The 23160-nt window shown below is 37.8% G+C and overlaps 2 protein-coding genes across 2 annotated transcripts; one reads left to right on the forward strand and one right to left on the reverse strand.

Moving 5' to 3' along the window:
• The first annotated feature begins 225 nt into the window (after nt 1-225).
• On the forward strand, nt 226-8221 carry LOC115953194 (RING finger and transmembrane domain-containing protein 2). The gene is made up of 9 exons (XM_031070729.1): nt 226-701; nt 958-1643; nt 4528-4604; nt 4712-4880; nt 5543-5631; nt 6083-6247; nt 6405-6482; nt 6796-6899; nt 7754-8221. Exons 2-9 carry the CDS (start codon nt 989-991, stop codon nt 7857-7859), a joined length of 1443 nt encoding a protein of 480 aa, XP_030926589.1. The 5' UTR covers nt 226-701; nt 958-988; the 3' UTR covers nt 7860-8221.
• A 9152-nt stretch (nt 8222-17373) lies between these two features.
• LOC115951261 lies at nt 17374-22037 on the reverse strand. Its single transcript, XM_031068443.1, has 6 exons — nt 21546-22037; nt 20704-20874; nt 20364-20483; nt 19286-19486; nt 18624-18788; nt 17374-18331 (listed from the first exon to the last, which is right to left on the reverse strand). The coding sequence occupies exons 1-6, from the start codon at nt 21828-21830 to the stop codon at nt 17912-17914; spliced, it is 1362 nt and encodes a 453-aa protein (XP_030924303.1). The 5' UTR covers nt 21831-22037; the 3' UTR covers nt 17374-17911.
• Between the last annotated feature and the right edge of the window lie 1123 nt (nt 22038-23160).

The following is a 23160-nucleotide window of genomic DNA, read 5'->3' on the forward strand; positions in this document are numbered from 1 at the left end:
TATTAATGGTTGATTGGTTCCAGATTTTATGTAATATTTGGTCTTATTATTTATTTATTTATATATTTCCCAATTTATATACATTTTTTTTTCTCATCTCATGTGAGAGAAACCGTTTCCCTGATTAATGGCTTTATAGGAAAAAAACGCGGTGCAAATGTAAAAAACCTACGAATAGAATAACATACCATAATATACAATACAAAGAATAGTCGTTCGGAAAAAGAGCTCCTTTCTTGTCCTTTAGCTCTCTTTCTCTTCTCGCGCTCTAAACCTTCTTATTGAGAGCGAGAGAAAAGAAAGAGAAAAAAAACAACATTTTAATCATTTATTACATTATTTCAACAATACACACTCTTATTACAAACACTACCGAGGAAAGTAAAGAAACAGAAGAAAAGGAAAAAGAAACCCCCAAAACCAAAACCAAAACCAAAACCCAATACTCTCCATCCGTCAAACTCTCGAATCCACATTTCTCCGATCGACCAAAACCCTAATTCCATGCGGCCATCGGAGCCACCTCTAATCTTCTGATCGATTGGATTTCACGGACTCTGTAATATAAAAGAGAATCGTTGTTTTTTGTGCTTAGTCAAAGCCCGAAGTCTTCTTTATTCGATGGTTTTATTGCAGTCAGGCTTGGCGTTCTCACAATGATTTGAAATTTCAAGGTCCTCAACGGAGTTTCGCTTTCCAAGGTATAGAAAAGAAAAAACCTTGACTTTTTCTTTTTTTCCAATCGGCTTTTATTTCAACCATTTCTTGCTTTACACGGTTATGTTTTTATTGACTATAGGCTATTATAGCTAGCTCTATTGTACATATATAAATATTTGAATTACGATATATGGATTGTTGGATTGATTTTTTATGATTATAGGTTTGGTGTATGATAATTTTTATTTGTTATACATATATAAAAAAAAAGATTGTGATTTTGTGATGGATGATTAGGGTTAGGTTTAGGGCTAGGGGGTTGACGCGAATGGAAGCGTCTGGAAGCAGTCCTGAGGGGTTTCGGAGTAATTCTTCGGGTTCGGGGAGTGGTGGGATTGGGAATTCGAGAAGATACGGATTGTTCTCGGCTTCGAATATCATTCAGGCGCCACTCTCTGCGTTGTTGGAGTATTCGGGGATTCTTCGTACCAATGCTAGTAGGTCTAATCATCAGGAGACTGATTCTTTGATTCACGGAGGACGGCTATCTTCTTCGGGCTCTGGGTTTCACCTTGCTCAGCTTGATCAACCTGCTGCTGCTGCTGCTACTGCCAATGATGGCGAGGTTTCTATTAGGATAATTGGTGCGGCAGAACAAGAACATGATAGGGAACCTGCTGCCGGATTGGTAGTTGGGCACCAGCTTGGGAGTGAGGTAGCTGCTGCCGCTCGTACTGATGTTTCTCCACGAGCGACTGAGGCTCAGGGAGGGGATTCAAGGATTGAGCGTGGTGGTGTAGCGGAGGGAATTTCGCAATCTGCAAATGGGAATACGGAGGGAGAAGCTGTGGATGGAGGTGGGGCAAATGGGAGGGATTCTTCTTACCAGAGATATGATATTCAGCAGGCTGCTAGGTGGATTGAGCAGGTCCTGCCCTTCTCTTTGCTCCTCTTGGTGGTATTCATTCGCCAGCATTTACAAGGTATTGTTTTTCTATATATGGTTTATGGTTTATGCTTTTAGTTCTTGTTCACTATTAAAAATCATTAGCTTGATCCTATGGGAATTTGTTATGAAATTTTACTGTTTCTTTATTCTACATGCCTGTGTTGGGAGAGTTATCAAACCCTTGTGTGAATGATATTTACACATTTGGAGCATTTCTTGCAACTCTGTTTTGGTGATGTTTGTGGTGGGGAACACACCTTCTTTAGTGGAGAGGGGTAGGTGTCAGGTGATATTGAATTTTTCTAGCAAGGTTTGTTGGATGATACATTCATCTGATTTCTTTAAGTAGTTGTTGATGATAATTAGTTGGCTTGAAGGAAGTTCCTGTAGGGTTAATGCTGATTATTCCAGGAATAGTGCTTAGGAGGCTGTTGCTGTTGCTGTTGCTTATTACCTACTGACTCTTTCTGCCTCATCGATAAATTTTCTTGATGCGTTTTAAAAACCTTGTATTGATATGCTATTTTCCCCCCTTTTCTAGGAATCGAAAGACTATATTATCTTGTGGACATTTTCTATAATTTGATAACTGGTTTTATATAGAGTTCTGAGTCTCTCTTTTTTGTTGGTGCTATCTTTTGGTATTTCAATTTTCAAACTTCAGAGTAGTTAATTAGATTGATAAGAGAATTTGTTTTACCTGGTTCTTTCTTTTCCCTTACACCTTTCTCTCTCTCTCTCTCCCTCCCCCCCCCCCCCCCCCTACACAAACATTCATATTACATATGGCTCAAGTGTTACTGCTTCCAATCAACTTCTCTAAGCATATGATTCCTCTAGTTTTTCCCCCCTTGTCTTCAACTAATGGGGATGGGGCAGGGCTGGCCCAACAAAATTTGGGGCCTAAGGCAAAAATTTTATATGGGGCCTTTTTATATGTAAACATTAATTAAATAAAATTATATAATACTAATCAAATTAAGACTAATTTGATGTAAATACAGAAATTGATGAATAATACTAGCTAAACCAAGGTTAATTTCATATAGAAGATTGAATATTATAGTTGAATCAAAAGGAACTCACTTTAACTTGGATATATGACTATGCATAGTTAAGTACAGTTGTAATCTAAATTTTAATTTTATATATTCTTTTTAAGAGAAAGAGATAGATAGATATTATTTGGTGTGTGGCTTAATAGGAGATTAGTCATTATTGATGATTTATCACATTTGCAGCATTTTATTTGAAACATCTTAGGGTTTCAATTGGGTTAAATTTTTATTGGTCTCCTATTTTAAAAGCCTTGTTAGAAATGAAAAAGAAAAATACAAAAAATACTACAAAATGTTCACAATAAATGTGATTATGAGTGTAATTGATGAATTTCAACAACTTAATTTATTTGTGTTTGAATTACTTTTTTATGTGATTAGTGATATGTCAGTTAAATCTATAGTAAAATTTGTGGTATCCTTAGCATCACTCTTAAAAAAAATACCAATTATTTAAAAAATGTTATATTTTAATAAAATTTTGGGCCTTTTACTAAGGGGAATGAGGCCTTTTTTTTAGTAGGGAAATTTTTTATTTGTTGTGGGGCCTTAGTCCTAGGCCTAAGTTGCCTAGGCCTTGAGTCGGCACTGAGGTGGGGGGATTTGATCCCAGTTCCTTCCCATAGAGAGAACCAGACAAGGCCATTGAGACACTAGCTCTAGGCATATGATTCCCTTAGGGCTCATTTGATGCAGTGTAATGATGATTACTTGGAAATTTACGAGAGTACAAGAAGCTATAATGGAATAACTATTCCTATGCAGTTGTTTGGTGCTGACAGAGGAATAGAGCCCATAATTTGTATTTCACAGTTGGATATAGCATGATTTGATGATATAATCTTCATATTCCAATCCGATGTCCTAAAATACCCATATATATTTTTCATTTTTATGCTCTCCATGGGTCTCGCTTAATATATTATGTATAAATTAAAAACTTATAAAAAACCCATAACTGTATAATTAATATCATTGTCCTCATTTCAGAATTTTTTATCTCCATAAATGTTTTAAGAAAAAAGAAGAAAAAATTGACCACATCTCCCATAAGTGAAAAATTCTAATAAATGACACATTCACCTGCTAGATCATGAATAAAATAGTGATATATAAAACTCTAAATTTTATTTAAATAAAAAAAAAAATAATGCATGTTTTATAAAAAGGTTAATACATATTTGAAATTTAAATTTATACGTCAGAAAAAAGAAGAGTTTGTAATTTCATAATTTGTTTGTTTTTCTGTCGAGTTTCATACCATAATATAAATTGTTTAGGCTTATACTTTTCAATGAATAAAAAATAAATAATTACAATCATAATTATAGATTTTACATTTTATTAAAAAAAGGCTAGTACGAACTTAAGGAATAGCTATTCCTCATTTCAAAGAATAGCTGTTCTTATTTTATTCCTTGTAATGAAAATACAACTAAACAATTGAATGATGATTATAAAGGAATAGCTATTCCATTCCTAGATCTATTCCTACGTACCAAACGTGCCCTTAGTTTTCTTGTTGATTGATTCCTATCCCTTTTTAGCCAGTTGGCTTTGGTCCTCTATATGCTAAGTAGATGGTTTCCCATTTTACCTTGTTCGTTACTTGTAGGCGCTCCTCTTCTGCACAATGCTTTTCCTGACCTTTCAGGCTGTTATATGTCTAATAATCATAGTAGAATTGAGGAATCATTAGCCTTTGTTGCTTTACGCATCAAATATTTTCCCCTGGACTTAAATTGGCTTTATTGAATATATACACCTTAGGTTTTCTGATTATGGTCATTTCCCCACTACATTTTTGTGGCCACTTTTCCTTCATGTTAGTGACATTGGCCTTTCTGCTACTACGTACAGGTTTCTTTGTTACTATTTGGATTGCTGCTGTCATGTTCAAGTCAAATGATATTCTGCGGAAACAGACAGCTCTTAAGGTGCAGCAATTTGTAGATCTGTATTTTTAATTTTTTTTGGCAGGATTTTCTTTTTTGGGATGAGAAAGTTCCCTTTATTAAGCATGGTAAATTGCTGGTGGCTGCAGGGAGAGAGGAAAATGTCCATTCTGATTGGCATTACTCTTGCATTCACAATTCATGTGGTTGGCGTATACTGGTGGTATCAGAATGATGATCTTTTGTATCCGTTGGTGATGCTTCCTCCAAAAGCTATACCACCTTTCTGGCATGCTATTTTCATTATTATGGTGAATGGTATGTTTTTCTTTGGCTATTTGTTTATGAGTTAATGAAATTAATATTGTAGCTGGGAAATAAGTTGTAGTGAAACTAGTGCTACTATCTATGTCATCTCATCCAACGTGTTTTTTGTGGATCCTTCATTGGATATTAGTCAGAAATTGCTAAGAACATGGCAGTAGTATAAAAGTTGTTAAATTTCTTCTTATTTTTACAATTATTTAAGCATGTCAAATTACCACTATTCAGTTAGTTTCTGAACTCACCAAATTCTTTGTGATGCCACATATCTCAGGAAGTGCATGTTTGTATATATAGGCAGAACTCTCTCTAAAGTAGGGAACCATTCTATAGAATAGTCCTTTGGACTCGCCTCTAGCCAATAAAACCTATGGGCAACTGACCTATCCTCTCTCTCTCTTTTAAATCTTTATTGTTAATATTTTGCAATTATGGCAAGGAGCCATTTTGTTATAAGCGCCGGTTTAGATCTCAGTCTCTTCCTCATGGGACAGATATACTACTTAAGCACTTAATATTATTGTGCACAAATGCTTGTTATGAATTCTCATTTTACGAAAATTTTGTGTGGTTATTTATTTATTTTTTGAAATGTAATATGTATGCTAGTTTGTTCTGGGGCATTGCAATAGTTTCTTAGTTTGCTTTCCTTTCAGATACATTGGTTCGGCAGGCAGCAATGATATGCAAGTGTTTTCTGTTGATGTATTACAAGAACAGCAGAGGCCGAAATTATCGTAGGCAGGTGAGTTGATATAAATTTTAGCATTTAGAATATTAATTGTTTTTCCTAGTTATAAAAATAAAAATAAAAAAAGGAAAAAAATTGCTGTGTAGTCCTTGAAAAGAATGATAGAAACAAGAGGAGACTGCCAAAATTGTGGGTTGTAGTATGCTCAATCGGTAGAGTCTCACATTGTCAAAGAAGGGACCTTGGTTTGGATACTAGCTACTTCAAAAAGAAGCCAATTGGCGTTTTTGCAAGTGCTAGGTTCAAGATCCACTGAAACATTACCCCATCAAAAAAACAAAAAGAGGACACTGCTGAAAGTGTCTTTTTTTTCCCCTTGTCCCCTTTTTTATTTTTTGTCCTCATTCTTTTCATGGACTAAACGGTGCATTAGATTAAGATGATTCACATATGTATGCCTTTTATTTACCATTAATTTCTGATTATGAAAGTTCAAATTTTCCAGGGTCAAATGCTTACTTTGGTTGAGTATTTGCTGCTGCTGTACCGTGCCTTACTGCCAACCCCAGTTTGGTATCGTTTCTTCTTGAACAAAGAATATGGAAGCCTCTTTTCATCCTTAATGACAGGGTTGTATCTAACTTTCAAGCTCACATCTGTTGTTGAGAAGGTATTATAATTTTCAATATACATTTTGTATATTCCTTGTCTGTTCCAATGTTTCTCTCGGCAGAAAGGATTGACTTTCTGGCAAGAGTTCTAATTTCCACATGGCTGTTATCTTCTACTCCAACCCTTTTCTTCCCCTTCTTTGTAATCATGGTCAGGTGCAATCCTTCTTTTCGGCATTGAAGGCGTTATCACGTAAAGAGGTGCATTATGGGGCTTATGCAACATCAGAGCAGGTAATGTGGACTTTCTTTGTCCAACACACAAACCCACAGACACATGCCTTGGTTTGGCATGGGGTCCTTACACATTTGTGCCACCACTTGAGCACTCATTTTTTTCTTAAGTTAATTTTCTTGTCTTAAAGATAATTAGAGAATTATATGCCTTAGAAAAGGCTTAGTTATGCTACCACGCTTTAATTTCAATACGCTTCCATGGTGAGTGCCCTGTTTAATCTATAAGATTTTGAAGTTTTTATAGAGTTGCAGTTTGGTTGTGAAACTTTACTGCTCATCTGGGATTTTAAGTTGTAGGCATCTGATGCAGGTTAGCGCAGCAGGCGACATGTGTGCTATTTGCCAGGAGAAAATGCATGCCCCTATCCTACTTCGTTGTAAACACATATTTTGTGAAGACTGTGTATCAGAGTGGTTAGTTTGTTTCTGCCATTTATGTTCTCTACACTGTTAATCTGTTTTTGCCAATTAATTTTTCAATACCCTTGTGGCCTAGCATTCATCATTCTTTTGTCACATCTCAATAAGATTTTACGCTAGGTTGCCAATTGTAATCCTGACTTTAGTGTTACACGACTTGAAATGTATTGGTCTCAAGTTTAGAGCTGGTGTGTCTTAGCACATTCAATTTTCTGTGTTGTGCACGTTAGAGATTTAGAGTTAATAGTTTGTTTCTGCCATTTAGGTACTTTGCACTGTTAAAGGATGTTTCTTGTCCTGTTAATTTTATCTGGGAATAGTGAAAGCTACGTTGTGTAGTGGAATCTTAACTTTGGTGTTACACAACTTGAAATGTTTGTGGGAGCCAGATGTATGGTCTAGACTTGTCTCAAATTTAGATTTGGTGTGCCTTAGCACTTTCAATTTAATTTGCCTGTGTTGTTCACGTTATAGTTAATAGTTGGCCAAACACCCATATGTATAGGGTCTTGCAAGCTATTTGTATTATTGTATACTTGTCTTTTCTGCTTGTAAGTTGAATGTGTTAACTGAAAGTTGAGGGGATTCGACCCTGAAACTAAAGCCCATAGAAGATAACCATTGGCATTTTTTCTTCTGAATTTGGGTTAACATTTATCATCTTCCCCCGCTCTCAAAAATAAAACTTGAGTCTGTTAGACTTAATTGTTAGAAGGTTTATGCTTGTGTCATAAAGTTCTTTTGTGGCTGTAAATGTTCTGTACTCTACCCTGGGGGGTGCTCTGGTGATTTTTGCTTTGGTCCTTTGGATTGCTGATGGTCCTTATTATTTATTTATTTTTTTCCAGGTTTGAGAGGGAGCGAACGTGCCCATTATGCAGGGCTTTGGTCAAACCTGCAGATCTTAGATCATTTGGCGATGGATCAACTAGTTTGTTTTTCCAGTTGTTCTAAAATCTTTTGCTGTAAAAGGGAGTTTTTCTGCTTTGAAGCCCTCGATCCTTATTCAAAGCAGCCTTCTCCTGATATTTTTATCTACACAGGAAATTTAACCATAATTTGCTTTGCCTTGTTCACGGGTAGCACTGGAAAGTTACTGGAAGTGCCTAGAATTGAATTGAACTGGCAATATGTTCATATTTGTATTGAGAAAGGTTAAAATGTATGAAATGGGCCCAAAGCTACAGAGGAATTCCTGTAAGGAGTAAGGACTTACCATACTGTTCATTTTCCGTAAATGGAAGTTCTTCAACCCCTCTTCCCCTCCCGCTTTTCTCTGTAATTTCTCTCATTATATTATTATTCTCCTCAAGGCATATAATGTATTGTTTCCCACAATTGCACGATTTTCATTTTGCCCCTAAGTTATGCAAACTCCCTAGACTGCTATCTTAATGTTAAATAAGGCCTGCTGGATGAAGTCAAAGCAGAAACTCTTTGAAGAGGAATTTTCAAAGCATTACTCACTCACTCAAACTCATGCTTGTGAATTGATTAGATACGTGTGGAACGCAAACCACGTTTTTGTTTTTTTTGTTGGGTTAAAAAGCAAGTACAGTATACTAGTCGCTAACCCGTGCGATGCACGGGAAAACTATTAGAAAATAATAAAGCATGCATATATTAAAAGATAATTTAAGTTCATGTGTGCTTGCAAGGGATACATACCTAAATAGTTCTTGCGGTAGAAATAAAAGCCTTATCTTTGAGATAAATAACTGATGTAAACAAACTAATTTTACATAAAACAAATTTAAAAAAAAAAAAAAAAAAACGTAAAACTGATGTCATGGGAAATTCAGCCACATAGTAGTAATATATAAATCTCTTAAAACCTAAACCTAAACCTAAACCTAAATGTAAGGACTAAATATTTATGCGCCTTCTCTTGCTTTCCTGATGTATTTGGTTAAAAACATAAAACTGATGTCATGGGAAATTTAGCCATATAGTAGTAATATATAAATCTCTTAAAACCTAAACCTAAACGTAAGGACTAAATATATAAACAAACTAACCTTACAAAAGCTAAACTTTATAAGCTAAAATCTATAACGTGAGTTGTAGATCTTGAATGTTATATCGTGTGTTTAGGGCTTCCTACATCTGGAGAGAGAGAGAGAGTTTGCAGAAACCAAAGAAAATCTCTCTATACCGTGCATTGTAGATCTTGAATGCTTTAGGGCTTCCTACATTTGGAGAGAGAGAGAGTTTGCAGAAACTGTGACTTTATATTTCTTAACTTGAGAGAGGGGTAAGGTTGATAGGGTTTTGAGTAGTTATAATTTTTATTTATTTTTTATTTTTTAAATATTGTGCTGACATGGAAAATTGTGGTGCCAGCAAAGGTTTCGGTTTTATATATATACTAGTCGCTAACCCGTGCGATGCACGGGAAATGTATTGAGTACAATATATAATTTAATCTTTGTTTATTTTACTACAACACCAAAATTGAATTTGTAAAATAAAATCATATAGCTAAAACATTTGTTAACAGCTATACATTTCAGACATTTATTAAACTATATTATTATTATTATTATTATTATTATCATCATCAACTTAACAGTATTTTAATATATGATACCAACATGCTTCAAGAAAATGTCCAACACTGAAAACAATTTCGAAAACAAACTCAACTAAACAGTTTGATGAATAAATATATTACAATCTATAATATAAGCCAAGAAATAAACTTTGAAACCAATATGAACAAAATCCACGTCAAACAAAACCATTTCGATCATTAAGAATATGACTCACTAAAGTCATGAAAAACACAGGATTCATTACAAAAAAAAAAAGCATCTTTAGTCTTTATAGATTTTGCCTAAGTACCCAGATACGATGACACATACTCACACAAAAAGAGACATAAACACGAACAATTAAAGAAAAAATAAGAAAAACAAAAGAGACGTAAACACGGACAATTAAAGAAAAAATATAGGAAAAAAAAGTTAGGAATAGAAATATAAGATAAAGATGGGTTACCCTCAAAAAGAATAATCCATGGATATTCATTGAAATCTTCTAGATAATTTCTGATAATAGAAAAAATAAAACCCAAAAGTTATGATGTTAAAACTTCCAAAAGGCCAAAAAAAAATTTTTTTTTTTTAAATCAGAAGATTCAAAGCTTCAAAAGTATTGAAATAAAACAATATATATATATATATATATATACACATAATTACGCAATAGAGAAATACAATAGAAAGAAGGGAATCCATGATTATAGCTTTTCCACTTATGTATTGGACTCCTCTCCTTCTTCGGTCAATGCATCAAGGTTAGGGTTATTTGATTTGTTCAATAAAAATTTGAAGATTTAATTAAAAGATTCAGGCCCAGCAATTAAATAAACAAAACAACAATTGACAAACTTATAAGAAAAAGCAACAAATCTATAATTTTTATTGAACAAATCAAATAACTCTAACCTTGATGCATTGACCGAAGAAGGAGAGGAGTCCAATACATAAGTGGAATATGTGAATTGTGAAGCATGAGCCGCCCTAAAAAAAAATCTTGAAGAAAAATAAGTGTAAGGACACAATTCTCTGGCGGCCCAACAAGGATGTTGGGCTCGCGCATGAAAGATCCCTCACAATATGATTTGTAGAGAGTGGGCTTGAAAAGCTAGCCGTTGGTCACGGGGCGGTGCCCGGTCCTGGTTTTAGAGGAATTCGTGTAGAAAAAGGATTTGGGCTTGAACGTTTAAACCCTACGGCATCGCATCCTATGGGATGGGCCTCCTCGGACTTGATCCGAGGGCCACTAGGGTCTTATCCCGGTTACCCGGCGATGGTTTTTTTTCCAGTAATCTCAGGTGTTGTTGAGATGTTCTCACCCAGATCGTCCCCCTTTTTTGGAGGTGGAATGGGAGTCCCCCTTCGATTTACTTTCTTCCTTCTTTTATACTCGTCTGCGTTAACTGTCCTTCGTCCACGTGTAGGGTCAGTCTTTACAAGACTGATATTTGTCCCATCAGTCTAATCCCGGAATGGTTGGGGATGGTTGATAAGGCTGCAGAGTACGGCTCTGTCAGGTGCAGAGTCTTATCCGGAAGGGTAGTAAGGATAACTTCCCCTAAGATATTTTGGATCTCCTTACAAATTCGTTCCTATACCAGTTTTACCCCTTTATTCCGGTGGGATTCTGGATCTGCCGAGGACTGAACTGTCCTCGGCTGCCTCCCAAAACTGTTTTGTGCTCTGTATTGTAGAGCTTGGGCCACAGCTCTCCTTGGCTTGGGCCTTCGGCAAGAGCAACTGGGCCTGGCCCTTAAATTATTGGGCCCCACAATAGCCCCTCAAAATCCTGCTACCCGACTTCTTGGTTGGAAAGGAGGGTTTTGGTAAACCCGGGCCTTCAGTAGGGCTTTATTTAATTCAGCCCTGCATTTAATGTGGGCGGTTTTCCACCTGTCCAGGAAACTCGCCGGTTTACCAGGTATTCCCTTTAATCCGTTCGTAATCTACTCCTGCCGTTTGGCTGTCCAAGATGCGCCTTTAATGACTTCCCTTTACGAGGATAATTTGCGTTCGGCGACTCATCTGATGAGGTGGGGAAGTGGAACGGACACACCTTTATTCTTCAGATTCCTTTTGGAAACCTGAATGAATTTAATTCCCTTTGTTTTGCCCTTCCTATAAGAAGGCAAGCAGGAGGCCATCACTTTCGTGCAGATTCCCTCTCATCCTTCTGAGATCTGAAACCCCTAGCCTCCCTTAGCGTTCACTTAACCCCATTGTCATACACCCAATCAGAATGCGTTTACCATAACGGGTGATGAAGGAACCATACCCCTCCTCAAAGCACCGTGTTCTAATAAAACTCGAAATGGCTCGGTCAGGGCAAGGCTGGCGGAGACTTAAGATTCGTCTCACCTTCCCTTCAGCCAAAATCCGAAGCAGGGACTCATCACGTCCAACTTTCGGCGTGATTGAGTCGAGAACTCCTATCATCATAACCATCCGCTCTCTTATGAGCTCACCTAGTATGGCCCCAGCGTGTTAGGAGTCAGGACCGAGGCAGGGACTAAGTGTCTCTGCTTCTTCCTTTCTTCGTTCACTGGTGGCCCTCTCCGCCTTCCTTTCCTAGTCTTCCCAGCACCAGATCCATTCTGGTGCTTTCTCTTTTCCCTCTTTTGCTCCCTTTCTTTCTTTTCATATCTTCTCTCTATTTTTCTCCTCCTTCTTTACTCATGTCCTCCATCTTCTTCATTGATTTCTTCCTTACTATTTCCTTCTCTTTCATCTTCTTCCAAAGAAGGTTCTTATCATAACATGAGCAGCATTGAGGCAGAGATTGGAGAGACTTTGAAGACGAGTTTAAAAGACGCCTGACTGTTTACATATCTGTACTACGGATGTTATTGTTGCTTAGGCAGTTCATTTTTTGTATAGGCTTGTTTGAGCCCCTCTTTGTACGTTGTAATGATTTTTCGTATTAATAAAAAATTGTTGTCATTTCATTTCGCATATTCTGTCTCTTCGTTTTTATAAATTTGCAAGTGCTGCTCGGCTCAATAATATCGCATCTAAATCAATGACGACTAAGACCAAGATACTTAATAATAAAAAGATGTTGTCATAACTCCATAACTTTAATAGAAGTGCTTGGCACAATACGGCCGACCAGTGAAAAGTAATACTTACCCACGCTAGCCGAGGAGAGAAACGAAGGCTTGATGCCGTGTGAGAAATAACCATCTGAAGACATATCACCCGCCAAATGAACAGCCCTCTTAGGCTACTGAATACTGGGGCGTCCCACCACCGTCCTTACACCTTTGTTGGCCTTAACCTTTTATGGTGTTTAAGCCGTGGACGGAGTATCCTGACATGTTTTATCAAGTAGCCCATTTTACGGAATTCAAACCTCTTCTTATCCAAGTAGTTGGTTTCTCCCACTGGCTTGGGTCCGAGGACCATACAAGGCCTTGGTTTTGTATAAAACTTGTGATTTCTTTTTTTTTTACTCGGCTTCCCCATAGGCTTGAGTTCGAGGACCATGCAAGGCCTTGGTTCTGTCCAAAACTTGTAAGGTTTATTTTTTGTACTTGGTTTCCCCATAGGCTTGAGTCCGAGGACCATGCAAGGCCTTGGTTCTGTCCAAAACTTGTAAGGTTTATTCTTTGTACTTGGTTTCCCCATAGGCTTGAGTCCGAGGACCATGCAAGGCCTTGGTTCTGTCCAAAACTTGTAAGGTTTATTCTTTGTACTTGGTTTCCCCATAGGCTTGAGTCCGAGGACCATGCAAGGCCTTGGTTCTGTCCAAAACTTGTAAGGTTTATTCTTTGTACTTGGTTTCCCCATAGGCTTGAGTCCGAGGACCATGCAAGGCCTTGGTTCTGTCCAAAACTTGTAAGGTTTATTCTTTGTACTTGGTTTCCCCATAGGCTTGAGTCCGAGGACCATGCAAGGCCTTGGTTCTGTCCAAAACTTGTAAGGTTTGTTTTTTGTACTTGGTTTCCCCATAGGCTTGAGTCCGAGGACCATGCAAGGCCTTGGTTCTGTCCCTGGGCCCATATGCTGAACGGGCCTGGGCTGCGAATTTACTGGGCCCACAAATTAAGAGGTATTTCCGTAGTCTTTGATCACGCGGTACTTTTTGGCGTCCCAGTGTTCGAGGTGCGCCTTCTCGAGACTCCTTTAACCTCAGGGTTGCAGACGACGTTGGAAATCGAGCCAGAGACATTTTGTCTGTAGCGTTCCTTGGGACGCTGCGTAAATTAAACGCCACCACCTCATCTTTTTAAATAAATAAGAGAGAAAGTTGCTTTACCTACGCACAAATCCTTCAGTTTCCTCCCTTAGCACATCATGTTTGAGGCAAGGGTTGGGGAAAAGGAACTTTCTCCGCCACAGAGGCGCCATGTCCTCCTGAGGCTCCAAAGAGTGATGTACGGGCAAAGGAGGCATAAATTCAAGAGAATACTCCAGTCCGACAGAGGGGAAAGGGTGTTTCTCCCTCTTTTAGTCAAAATCCGAAGCAGGTTCTGGTCATGCCAGATTTTTGGTATGTCAGAAGAAGGAATTTCCGCCATCAGCGCCGTCTGCCTTGTAGCAGGCAAATTTTTGCGGGGGCTCCCCAACTTCCGGTTCCCTGCACCTTTTCTGTAGATGGTGTTAGCCTGAGGTCAGGTTCCCTGCACCTTTTCTTCACCGGTGCAAGCCCCAAGTTGGGTTCTTTGGCTGCCTGAGTTATGGGCATGTAGAAGCGTCAAGGAATAGTTTCCTTAGACGACATCTTGGAACAGTAGCCAACCTCTCCTCTGTGCTACCTCCTCGGCTTTTCTTCATTCTATTGTATCTTCTTTCTTTTCACTTGCATAGTTAGTTGTAATGTAAGCTGGCTTTAGCTTTTCACTGTACACTGTACTGTTCCTTCGTCTTAATAAAAGATAAGTTCATTTCTTTACACATGCTTTTCTTCTCTGCAACAACTACTTTGCGCATGAATATTAAATGTAAACTTGCCCTTAATAATATTCCGGGCAGGAAAATGCCTTAACGCAGATTCCTACCAGTTTAAACTCACAAATATTATCAAGTATAACAAGGGTAAGCCTTAATAAATTAAACTCTTGGAACTAACCGGGGTAACCGCTGAGTGCTGCGCGATGCATGCTAGATCAATGTCCGAGAGGGTGGCCGAGTAGCGAGGGACTTTGATTGTGTTTTTGGGTAATATATTGCGCTATATCACATCGATCCCTTTGGTGTTGGGGATCCAAGGGTAGACTGGGAGATCCGTGCAGTTTTAGGGATCAACCCTACTGTTAACGGGGAGTTCTCCTCGGATGGATTTTAATGTTCAAGTAACAGTTTTTCTTTCATGTACTTGGTTTCCCCATAGGCTTGAGTCCGAGGACCATGCAAGGCCTTGGTTCTGTCCAAAACTTGTAAGATTTCTTTTATGTACTTGGTTTCCCTATAGGCTTGAGTCCGAGGACCATGCAAGGCCTTGGTTCTGTCCAAAACTTGTAAGATTTCTTTTATGTACTTGGTTTCCCCATAGGCTTGAGTCCGAGGACCATGCAAGGCCTTGGTTCTGTCCAAAACTTGTAAGATTTCTTTTTGTACTTGGTTTCCCCATAGGCTTGAGTCCGAGGACCATGCAAGGCCTTGGTTCTGTCCAAAACTTGGATTTTTCTTTTATGTACTTGGTTTCCCCATAGGCTTGAGTCCGAGGACCATGCAAGGCCTTGGTGTCCTGTACTTGGTTTTACTTGAGAGACCATGCAAGGCTTGGTTCTGTCCAAAACATTTTTTCTTTTTGTACTTGGTTTCCCCATAGGCTTGAGTCCGAGGACCATGCAAGGCCTTGGTTCTGTCCAAAACTTGTGATTTTTTCTTTTTTGTACTTGGTTTCCCCATAGGCTTGAGTCCGAGGACCATGCAAGGCCTTGGTTCTGTCCAAAACTTGTAAGATTTCTTTTATGTACTTAGTTTCCCCATAGGCTTGAGTCCGAGGACCATGCAAGGCCTTGGTTCTGTCCAAAACTTGTGATTTTTTCTTTTTTGTACTTGGTTTCCCCATAGGCTTGAGTCCGAGGACCATGCAAGGCCTTGGTTCTGTCCAAAACTTGTGATATTTCTTTTATTCGGTTTACTTTTCGACCATAAGCCCCTATATCAGGGCGGGGAAAGTTGGCCTGAGGCCGGAAGCCCCTAGAGATGCCCGCGCCCTTGGCACTGTAAGGCGTAGCCCCTAGCAGAAGCTTATGCCGGAGCAACAACTGTATGTCGCCGGAGTCGGAGGAAGCCCCAGGAATTTCTGCTTGCTAGAAAGCTGACTCCACCGCCACCTGCGCCAACGCGCAAACTTTTCCCACAGACGGCGCCAATTGTAAGGACACAATTCTCTGGCGGCCCAACAAGGATGTTGGGCTCGCGCATGAAAGATCTCTCACAATATGATTTGTAGAGAGTGGGCTTGAAAAGCTAGCCGTTGGTCACGGGGCGGTGCCCGGTCCTGGTTTTAGAGGAATTCGTGTAGAAAAAGGATTTGGGCTTGAACGTTTAAGCCCTACGGCATCGCATCCTATGGGATGGGCCTCCTCGGACTTGATCCGAGGGCCACTAGGGTCTTACCCCGGTTACTCGGCGATAGTTTTTTTTCAGTAATCTCAGGTGTTGTTGAGATGTTCTCACCCAGATCGTCCCCTTTTTTTGGAGGTGGAATGGGAGTCCCCCTTCGATTTACTTTCTTCCTTCTTTTATACTCGTCTGCGTTAACTGTCCTTCGTCCACGTGTAGGGTCAGTCTTTACAAGACTGATATTTGTCCCATCAGTCTAATCCCGGAATGGTTGGGGATGGTTGATAAGGCTGCAGAGTACGGCTCTGTCAGGTGCAGAGTCTTATCCGGAAGGGTAGTAAGGATAACTTCCCCTAAGATATTTTGGATCTCCTTACAAATTCGTTCCTATACCAGTTTTACCCCTTTATTCCGGTGGGATTCTGGATCTGCCGAGGACTGAACTGTCCTCGGCTGCCTCCCAAAACTGTTTTGTGCTCTTTATTGTAGAGCTTGGGCCACAGCTCTCCTCGGCTTGGGCCTTCGGCAAGAGCAACTGGGCCTGGCCCTTAAATTATTGGGCCCCACAATAAGTTTTAAGGAGAAAATTGTGTTGCAGCAAAAATAAGTTTTTGGGGCTTAGGTTTTCTATGCAAGAAATTTTTAAATAGGAGAGAGTAGAGGCGGTGGGAGTGTGTCCTTATTTGGCTAGAAGTCTAATTTGCATTGGAAAAGGAAAACAGTGATGAGGTGGAAAATTTAATTTAATTTAAATTTAATTTAAATATTGTGCTGACGTGGAAAATTGTGGGAGTTTAAATTTAATTTAAATATTGTGCTGATTGGAAAATTGTGGGAGCTTCAAAAGTTTCGGTTTTATATATATATATAGATAATATTGTGCTGACATGAAAAATTATGGTGCCAGCAAAGGTTTCGGTTTTATATATATATATATATATATAGATTAGTATAATGCTGGCAAAGCCGTACTAGGCACAAATGGTTCCAAGTATACATCATCAATAAGATCAACATTAAAGTGCGTGTGAGCTTGGTGAGAGAGTGTAATTAAAGTGTTTGTGTGTTTAGCAATTAGTTTATTTCTAAAAAAAAAAAAAAAGATCAGCATTATAAAACGGTTCAATAGCGTTACTGAGAGTACCACCTTAGATAACAAAATCTTGAATTGGCATCAGCACAACGGTTAAGGAGATGTCCACCACACTTTGCTTGGTATATAAGAGTGATTTGTTTTGTCTGTTATGGCTTTAATCACCATATATTTCGGATTTTAGGATACGCAACCCCTCTGCGTCCCATATGGGCAAAGCAATAATCAGGTATAAAAGATTGTACTTTCAATTGTATTTTCTTAAGATTTCTTCACTTTAAGTGTCCAATAAATCCATAGTTTTTTTCAAGAAAAGAAAGAAAAAAAATCCAGTGCTTTGTCGTAAATGCTTAAGCACCACATAACCAGTACAATTAAGATCTGTATAGACTCGTCACTTCTTACAGTTCACAAGAAATGAAGCAAATATAGCTTATACAGTTTTGCAGCAAAAAACTTCCATCACACTTTGCAATAGCTCCAAAAAGCTGACAAACCTGAGAGCTACTATCCAATTCCTTCAGTAATTTGACAAAAGAAAGCAAGCGCTACAGATCATCCATGATTAATTCTGCTGCGCTTGCTCTGAAAATGCTACCACACACTTTATGTGCAATGGCAATCGTTGGCTTGGAGTACAAGAATGACATGGAAAATATTTGAACCTGTACTAATTTACAGAAGAAGAATTACAACAACTCACTCTTGATGAGAAAACTGCATACACCAATTAATCAGTGGAAAAATAACACGACCCACTGGCCCCTCTTCCTCCCACAGAAGAAAAAAAAAAAAGGAAGAAAAGTAATAAAAAATGAATGAATACTAAATCTTTGATGAAGAACAGGAAACTCTATTTAGGAAGAAGCTATAGAGGGTCTTTGTGTATCTTCTTTCTCATCAACTGAGGTACTCAAACTCTGCAGGACCTCACTTTCTAGAACATCCTTATTTTCTTGTGACGGCGCCATGGGCACAGGAAAGATTTCCTTTGTCACGGTAGGGCTTTCAGATGGGAGAATCTCAATCTCAGAAGGTGAGGGCGGGGATGTAGGAGAGGGTGGAGAAACAGAGAGCATTTTTGAGACTCCTGGGGTGGATATGGGGTAAACTTCTGTAACTTCTTCAATCCCTTCATCTAAATAAACAACATCCTGCATGGTGAGTTGGTGATATTCAACAACTTCCCTTAGGAAGCGGTTCTCACGTGCATATATTGTGTTCTCATTGGCCAAACGTGCCTTCTCAGCCAAAAGTGTCTCCAGTTGAAGGCGGATCTGAGATCATATGCACATAACAGACATTAATCCCAGCAAAAATAAGAAAAGAAAAGGGGTTAATCTTGAATAATATAATTCCCTCCAATCTCCAATAAACAGACAAGTATGCATATGTGTATGTACAAGTACCCCACAGACTAAATGAATAAATAATGTAATGTAATAGCTTAAGGATATACAAGCATAGCTGTGATCAACTTGAATTATAAACATCAGAGTAACAGATAAAGTCAATGCAGAAATATTAAATAGAGATTTGGCCAAATAATAAAAGAGAGAGTAAAAATACCAAGTCATCGTCTGCACGGTGGTCTCCCTTCTCACGATTCTCTCTCAGAAGTTTATTTTCATCTTCTAGTTGAGCACATCGTTCCTTTGCAAAAGCTAAATCTGCTTTAACTGTTTTCAGCTCCCGAAGAAGTAGTTTTGCTTTGGCAGCTGTTGCCATTGCAACCTGTGACACAAACGAAGGCCAATTATTCATTTCAATGCTACAAGTAGGTTCATAAAACTGAAAACTGCTAGTAACTTAAAATTGAAAAATTCAAAATGAATACTCAAAATGAGCTGCATGCCCCAAAATCAACTTTTTGATGTTCTAATCCCGCAGGCTAGTTTATAAAGCAAATGATAGTTTCAAAAACTGAAAGCTTACACTTAAATCAGTGAAGGTTATCTAATGTCAAGTGAATCACACAAGGATTTTACAAAAAACATCCGTGTTTCTTTCTTGGTGTTGGTTTTATCAGTGAAGGTTATCTAATGCCAGCATTGAGGACTTGGTACTGTTTTGATCACTGAATGATGCATATACCAAGGTATTCCTCCCCTGCTGAGTAACTTGACATGAATTTTTCACTTAGATAAGATAAATTGAATCTAATAATTAAAACATTCTCTACATTCACAACATGAATCAGTCATGCAAAATTTACAAGGTTGGCACCTTACGTCGCGAGATGCCTTGAGCTGAGTTTCATGGTTGGTTTGAAGCTGCGGTTGTGTTGGTTGAACTGGTGATTGCTGCCACGAATTATTTACATTAGAATCCTGATTTGGTGACTCATAATTGTTTCCTCTACGCTTATTTTGCAGTTTGCGAGTTTCTTGGATAATGTCTGCTGTCTTATTTTCCACGATTGTGCGACCTTCCTGGAAAAACGAAAGGAAATTTTTAAGCAAGGTGATTCCATTCTATACTTGAAAGAAAAAATAAACTATGCAAGAAAAATATCTGAGGTTCCTTTTCACATTATAAGGTCAGTGCCTCTCTCTATCTCTCTCATTGTGTTTTTGCTTTCTTAATTTGGTATGGCAATTTTGTTAACCAAACAAAGAAGTACTAATAATAGCTGTCCATAGGAAAACAATAATATATTTTTGTATCACAGCCTCACAGAGTCACAGGTCATAAGGAAGAAACTAAAAGGGTGAACTGGGAACATATATGATTCTATAAAGTATAAACTATTGGACAGCTTTTCGGAACTAAAATAAATAGGTGGTCATCAATCTCATGGGAGAAAAAGATAATCAAGCACAAGGATAAAATTCAATGGATTCACAACCAGGGTAGTTTCAGTGATTGAAAATGAACTTTTTTTTTCTTTTAATAATTTATTGAAAATAACTACTTCTTTTCCTTCAAATACAAAATAGACTTCTATTGCCAAGTACATAGCTGAGGTTACTTGACCATTCTCACCAATTTTCATTGCAAACAATAACTAACACAGTTAAGTTAGACAATAATCAAATGGAAGAGTAGGAAAAAATCTAAGGTGATAGATGATAGTAAAGGCAACTGTCGGCAATTAATAAATAATAATCCTATCAGCCAAAAGTTACAAGATTTAAAGCATTTAAAAACAAAACGTGAATTAGATTATCAAGTAGAACCAAACTAAAATAATAAGATTTAGAGACCTAAAGCTGACTTGACAAGGCAAGCCAACAACTAACATCTAAAATTCAAGAGGAAAAAAAAAAAAAAAAATCCATTAACAAGAAATCATCTAACACAATTTACCTCAAAAGCCTTTTCAAAGGTGTCACCAATGTGATTAAGGGAAGATGTAATTACATTCAATCCCTTTCGTAATTTAGGACTTTCCATTTTTCTGAAGTTCTCAGACGATTGGTATGATTGCTGTAATTAATATTGCAAAGGGAAGTATTAGAAAAAAAAAAAAAAAAAAACAGAAGGTCGAATTCAGCTGGTAAACATGATATATGGACATTATGTATCTAGATGCTAGATTAGTATAAGCAATAGTTTCGAGCTTCAAAACCAAGGCATCGCTAGGATCATTTTAAATTTGATATTCATGCTTGCCTGATTCAAAAGAAGGATGTTAACTTTGTATTACCTGGCCAGCTGCTGAGTTGTTGAAGGGCTGCGATCTCATTCTCTCAGGCATATCATATTGCTGGGACATGTTGTCATCATCAAGGATTGCTTTTGCTTTTCGAGCTAGAACACCCCAAAACCCGGATTTTGATTCACCTTTTGCTGAATCATCTCCGTAGGCAGCGAAGCTCTGCATTTTCAGGCAGGATAACACATCCTCAAAAAAATGCAAAACTACAACATTATAATATAAATAACAATATATTTTGAGCAAAATAAATATAAATAACACAAATTTGATGAGATGTTAGTACGATGATTATATGATTAAATTTATAATTACCTAATAAATTAAGTTTTTAGGACAATTGGTAATTTATCAAAAATTAGCACGTAGAGCTAGTAACAAAAACTTACAAACTCCATCAACCTTCCTATCCTAATTCATGGTAACACAGAAAGAAAAGGAAAAAACTGAAAAAAGTCTCTAACTTTCCCAAATTTAACAAAAGAAATGTAATTTATCGCTTCTAATCTAGGATTCTCAGAAAGGTAAAACTGTCCTCTGAATTTTGCAAATTTAACGAAGGAAAGATGTAAATCACGTAATCAATCGATCAAGTTACTAATCTAGGATTCTCGGAAAGCAAAGAATTCCATATTCATAACTCAGAAAACAGGGGCAGGTGTCCAACACAACAATCTAGGAAAAAGAATGCATAAAATACCTTCTCTTCTCCAAATAAGAGATTAGATCCAAAACAAAACAAAACACACACAAACAGATCTGTTAATAAAAACCCAGGACCCATTTGAATTTTGAAAGCTAAAAGAGAGAGAGAGAAAAAAAAAAGGGGGGACCTTGGAAGGACGAGAGGCGAAAGCAGAGTCAGCGTAGGCAGAGGAAAGCGAAGATTCACGATGAAGAGCGGAGGCACGAATGGCTTGAGCAGCAAGAGAAGTGTATGATGTAGAATTTGGAAGTGTTCCTCCTCCTCCTCCTCCTGATGAAGATGAAGAAGAAGAAGAAGATGAAGATCGTTTGAATTCATTATTATTATTATTATAATCAGGTGGCGGTGGGTGATGAATTTCTTCTGTGAAAGTTGATGTCTTCGTAATTCCTTGCCTTCTTCTGTACGCCATTTTTGTTTTGGTTAAGGTTGCTGTAACAACAACCAGAATCAGAACCAGAAGCACAACCACCACCACCACCGTGATGACAATAAAACCAATGAACGAGGAGGATCTTTTTCGATCCCACTCTCGTTTTTTGGTTTGCTGTTTTTTTTTGTGTGTGTTCCCTTTCCCACGTTCCTTGTTTTAACTAACTCTCTCCGTTTTTTAATCAAAGCACAAACCAAATATGAGAGAGAGAGAGAGAGAGAAAAAGCGCGCTCTAAAACATTAATCTAATGGCTAATACCTGTTTGCGAACTCCGAAGCCACTACTTTACCGTTGGATTCTCAATTCTGCCAGTTCATGTTTTTGGGCCCCACAAATTGCTTGTTCATCCTCATTTTCCTCATTTCATGCTACTACTAATGCTACCATATATTATTATTATATTATTATTTATATATATTTTTATGATTTTCCATATGATTGGATTGGATTGGATTGCATTGCCACCCTTTCTCCGTTGGGATATCTTTAATTCAGTTCATTCTTTGGTTATATAAAATATGAAAGAAACATCCATATAAGAAACCGTAATATCCTTATCTAAACTTGAAAATGTTGGAATATTTTACCTTTCTTTTTTTTTTTTTCTCATCCATGGGATTGAATAATCGAAATTATTGTGTTTTTTGGTGCAAGATAACAGTTATTTTTTTTCTTGACACTAAAGAGAGAGTGTGACCCACTATACCTTTTTATTTGACAGTCATATTAATGTTTTAATTTGAATGATAACCCACAATTATTGGTTCTGGCCCCAGTGAAAAAGCACTCTCAAAGCAAGATTTTTATATTAATTAATATAGGTCATTTTCTTACCAAAATAATTGGGAGTAATAGATACGAAACGATGTCTAAACTGCAAATAATGTAGCTCCATTTTGAAACAGTCCAATCAAATTACTAAACATAATATCAATCATTCTACCCCACCCAAGAACACTTGTATGTGACTTCAATTAGGTTTATAAACAGAATGTCACACGTATTATCCTCATCGCTTTTACGTGGCTTCTTGCATATAAATATCGAGAAAAAATAACGAGTGATGGAATAAAGTCAGATCATGAATATAAGTCAAATTCCCTGAAATGATTGCGTAGACAAACAAAGGGAAGGGGGAGCTGTTGAAGTGGATCAAATTCTGTTGTTCAACACCTCCCAATTATGATGGCCCCCACCCCATCACAACAACAACCATTAACCATTCACGCCTTCTATCTAGCCAAAGAATCAGTTGTAAACAGAAGTAACTTCGGATATCACAATGCAACGTCACAGATCATTATAGTA

Source organism: Quercus lobata, chromosome 7 (genome assembly GCF_001633185.2).
Source record: "Quercus lobata isolate SW786 chromosome 7, ValleyOak3.0 Primary Assembly, whole genome shotgun sequence".
Classification (NCBI taxonomy): domain Eukaryota; kingdom Viridiplantae; phylum Streptophyta; class Magnoliopsida; order Fagales; family Fagaceae; genus Quercus; species Quercus lobata.

Bases quoted from the DNA above. Each gene is read 5' to 3' on its own strand.
- LOC115953194 (XM_031070729.1), top strand. From the start codon at position 989: ATGGAAGCGTCTGGAAGCAGTCCTGAGGGGTTTCGGAGTAATTCTTCG. The intron at 5,632-6,082 runs GTGAGTTGATAT...CAAATTTTCCAG, and splicing joins GCCGAAATTATCGTAGGCAG to GGTCAAATGCTTACTTTGGT. The intron at 6,248-6,404 runs GTATTATAATTT...AATCATGGTCAG, and splicing joins TCACATCTGTTGTTGAGAAG to GTGCAATCCTTCTTTTCGGC.
- LOC115951261 (XM_031068443.1), bottom strand. From the start codon at position 21,830: ATGGCGTACAGAAGAAGGCAAGGAATTACGAAGACATCAACTTTCACA. The intron at 20,875-21,545 runs GTCCCCCCTTTT...CTGAAAATGCAG, and splicing joins TCGCCTCTCGTCCTTCCAAG to AGCTTCGCTGCCTACGGAGA. The intron at 19,487-20,363 runs GTAAATTGTGTT...TCGTTTTTCCAG, and splicing joins CCTTTGAAAAGGCTTTTGAG to GAAGGTCGCACAATCGTGGA.